Source organism: Melopsittacus undulatus, chromosome 1 (genome assembly GCF_012275295.1).
Source record: "Melopsittacus undulatus isolate bMelUnd1 chromosome 1, bMelUnd1.mat.Z, whole genome shotgun sequence".
NCBI lineage: Eukaryota > Metazoa > Chordata > Aves > Psittaciformes > Psittaculidae > Melopsittacus > Melopsittacus undulatus.
This window is the reverse complement of record NC_047527.1, coordinates 91946714-91950064: the sequence shown is the minus strand read 5'-3', so window position 1 is coordinate 91950064 and position 3351 is coordinate 91946714. Positions and strand designations below refer to the sequence as shown.

Genomic DNA, 3351 nt, shown 5'->3' with positions numbered 1-3351 from the left:
TCAAAAAGCAGCCTAAACCATACAAGACACAAGCAAGCCTTACAGGGCCTGATTCTACTTATGGAATGGTAAATCATCAATGACTCCTCTGAACTCAAGTGATCAAGACATACCAATTGCCACATCTAGAGTGTCATCCACTCACAATGGTGACAGAGGGAGTTCAGGGTATTAAACATTTTGAAGAACTATGCGATAAATAGAAACCTTTCCAAAGTCATAGAAGCTCCTTACAATGCTCATTCTGTGAACTCAGAAAGGAAAAAAACCCAGCAGTTTCAGATTTTTTTTTCTGAGATTTGTCTTAGTGATTGAAGGTCCATTTCCTAATGGTTGGGAATAAAAGTCTATCTTGATAGTTAAAGCCACATAAGCCAAATTCTCCTGTGTAGCTACCACAGAGTAGATGTGCATGAAGTTGGTCAGGCAATTTGTTAGGAGGACTAATGGGTTGGAGATTTGGTGCGGTGGTGGAAATGCTAGAAGGGAGGGTAAGCATAACAACATAGCTACAGAAGTCTGCAGAGCTCTGAATCTTAAAGGGAAACCAAAGGCATATGCACACCAAAATAAGTACACCTAGAGAAGAGCAAATGTGTGGCTGGGTCCCTGGAAGTACTCATTAGCAAGAGTATTTCAGAGGAAGCTGCAACTACACGACAAGTGGGCTTCTGTCTGGGGAAAGTGTTTTGGAGACATGTTTTAGCATGGTGAAAAAAAGACTCCTCATATTGCAGAATGCAAAAAACCTGTAACCACTGGCCTCCTAACAAATATTTCTGCTATAACAACAGCTGTGAAAAAGCAATGGCAGCTTGTCTTATTCATCTTATAATATCAACTAATAAAGTGATTTTATTTGCTATAAATGGTAATGCATGATAAATAACAGATATCCCAAAGCATGAGATGCTGTACTTTGACCTGGAAGGTGGCTGTTACACTAATTTCTTCTAGTGTGGATCCTGCAGCCTTGACTGACATGATCAAGCCAATAGAAAGCAAAGGGTTACCCAATTTGAATAGTGGCAGCAGCAGCAGGCACCCAGTTTGGCAATTTTGCTTTATCCTTTCCTACAGCTTGACCTTTTAAAATCAGCATGTAAATGTAATTAACATTATTTAGCTTAAAAAATAAAAAAGGTGGGGGGAATCAAATTAAGTAGAAAAAATCATCATATAACTAGGGCCACTGCTTCCATTTAGTGGGATGGACAACAATAAGAATAAATAAGAATACAAAGACAGGACATATCAACTATGCTACACAAGTGACAATACATCTTATTTTACTGTATTTGTTATCAAGATGACATGCAGTCTAGAACTTCATGGCAAACACACTGGCAAAAGCCATAAACCATGAGAATAACAAGGCTCGAAGGAACAAGGCTTACAAAGACAACCCCAAGGGTAACTTTCTTAGATACCAGTAAATAAATCCCTAAAGGCAAGGAACTAAAGTACAGCAACCCCAGCAACCACACTAGCACCCTAATTGAGGTCTGGAAGAGCAAAGATGTGCAGTTCCACACTGTCCAGTTGTGGGACACAGTTGCAACAGAGTCAAAACTTGTAGGCCTGTAAAATTCCACAACAGGGGTTGAGTTCAGGGTCTGGGGACTTTCTCTTTGTACTTCCATGATTGTTATAACCAGGCAATTAGAAGAGGTGTGAGAAGGGCTAACCAGAGATGCCAACCTCTTGGGAGTCAGCAAGAGTTCTGTTGGGTTGTCTGGTAGGCACTTTTTTCCCTTTCCCCCACAGGCTAAATTCAGAAGGATGTTGTTGTCATCAGGAAGACTACTAACCTCATCGTCTGGCAGGCATGTTTCAAACCTGCAAAATGGGCATACTATGACTCCTTGTGGGGAATCACCGAAGTCTATGATCTTGCAAAGGCATTTGGCACATACTCTGTGACAGCACTCCAGCACTTTCGGTTTCCTCTGTCGCAAGTTATAGCGGTTGTAGCAGATCTTGCACTCGAGCTCATCTGAGCTCTGGGTCTCCACAGACTCCTCTGGTAGTTGACTGGTCATTTCTTCTGATGGTTTTTAGACTTGAGGAAAGAGAAGTCAATGGACGAAGAGGTCACTCTGGGCTTATGTTAGAACTTTTTCCTGATGATCACATCACCCATCTCAAACAAGGAAAAGAGGAGATGACATTGTCAAAAGCGTCAGTAGGCATCATCCATTTTCAGCTTCTGCTAGGGGCTGCGTACCATGTCCTTACTCTGAGCCAGGCATCCATCTGAAAAAGACAATGTGGGATTTTTGTGCAAGAAAAGCTAAGCTGCAGCAGGTGCAGGTTCTACTTTTCAAAAGCTTCCTTTGCTAAAAATACGTCTAAGATAGTTTTTTGTTGTGGCAGATAGAGCCTATATGGCAGTCATGCTGACAAACTTAGTATCACTCTGCATGAATTTGTTTTAGACTTGTAACTTTGACTGGCTCAGCCCATGAAGTTCTCAGCAGAGGCTGCAATCTAATCATTGATCCATGACCATTTGTCTAAACCCTGGTTTCCTCAGGAAATGAGACCTAACCCCTGGTGCTTGTCATCTTTCTCAGTAACTTGTGAACCTGCTGATCACTTTCAAACAAATCAGCAGAGGGGCAGCAGTACTAAACATAACAAAGTTTCTAGAAAAGTAGTGAACACTGGCAGCTGGGTAGAGGAGGAGAGGTATTTGTAATGACTACCACTTATCCTGAAGGACAATGGTCAGCCAGCACACACCTAGCCTCTGCTCTTAACAGGCAGCATGCTGCCTGTTGCTCAGCCAAAGAGGGCAATATAGGGGGAAGCTGGTGATAATCTGAGGGGATAAAGGAGTTTCGGGGAGTGAAGTGGGTATGAAAGAGGGCTGGGGTTATTATAAGTGTTATGTAGGGACCTAGGTCAAATCTGTAAAAAGATCAGGCTTTATTAATTTCACTGTTTCTGGAACAGCTCATTTCTCTGTTGACACCCAGTTCCTGAACATAGATTACGAAAATGAGGGTTCATTAGCTTGTAACAAATGTCTCCTTTAATGTGTGGATGCTAGGGTGAAGGCTAATGGGTCTCTCAAGGGCATTAGCCAGATGCTTCCTGGCACAGCCATGAAACACTGACTTTCAAGTGTTTCATGGCTGTGACAGCTGTTTCACACCTCAGCTAAGGAGAGGCTCGTGGCATGCATGTACTGCTGCATTCCCATTCTGCACCGTATTTGTGCCACCAGAGACCCATCAGGTTAGCTGAAAAAAAAGTATATTGTTCTGTTTTGTAACTGTGCATTTTCATGACTTCATGAAACAGTTGCTGCATTATAAAGCAAAACATCAACCAGGACCATGTACT

General features: G+C 42.2%; 1 protein-coding gene across 1 annotated transcript; it reads right to left on the bottom strand.

The window, feature by feature from the left end:
* Positions 1–1077: 1077 nt before the first annotated feature.
* RNF182 (ring finger protein 182) lies at positions 1078–2098 on the bottom strand. The gene has a single exon (XM_005149878.4). The coding sequence runs from the start codon at positions 2040–2042 to the stop codon at positions 1305–1307; it is 738 nt and encodes a 245-aa protein (XP_005149935.1). The 5' UTR covers positions 2043–2098; the 3' UTR covers positions 1078–1304.
* Positions 2099–3351: the final 1253 nt, after the last annotated feature.

Coding starts and splice junctions, on each gene's coding strand:
- RNF182 (XM_005149878.4), bottom strand. CDS start 2,042: ATGACCAGTCAACTACCAGAGGAGTCTGTGGAGACCCAGAGCTCAGAT.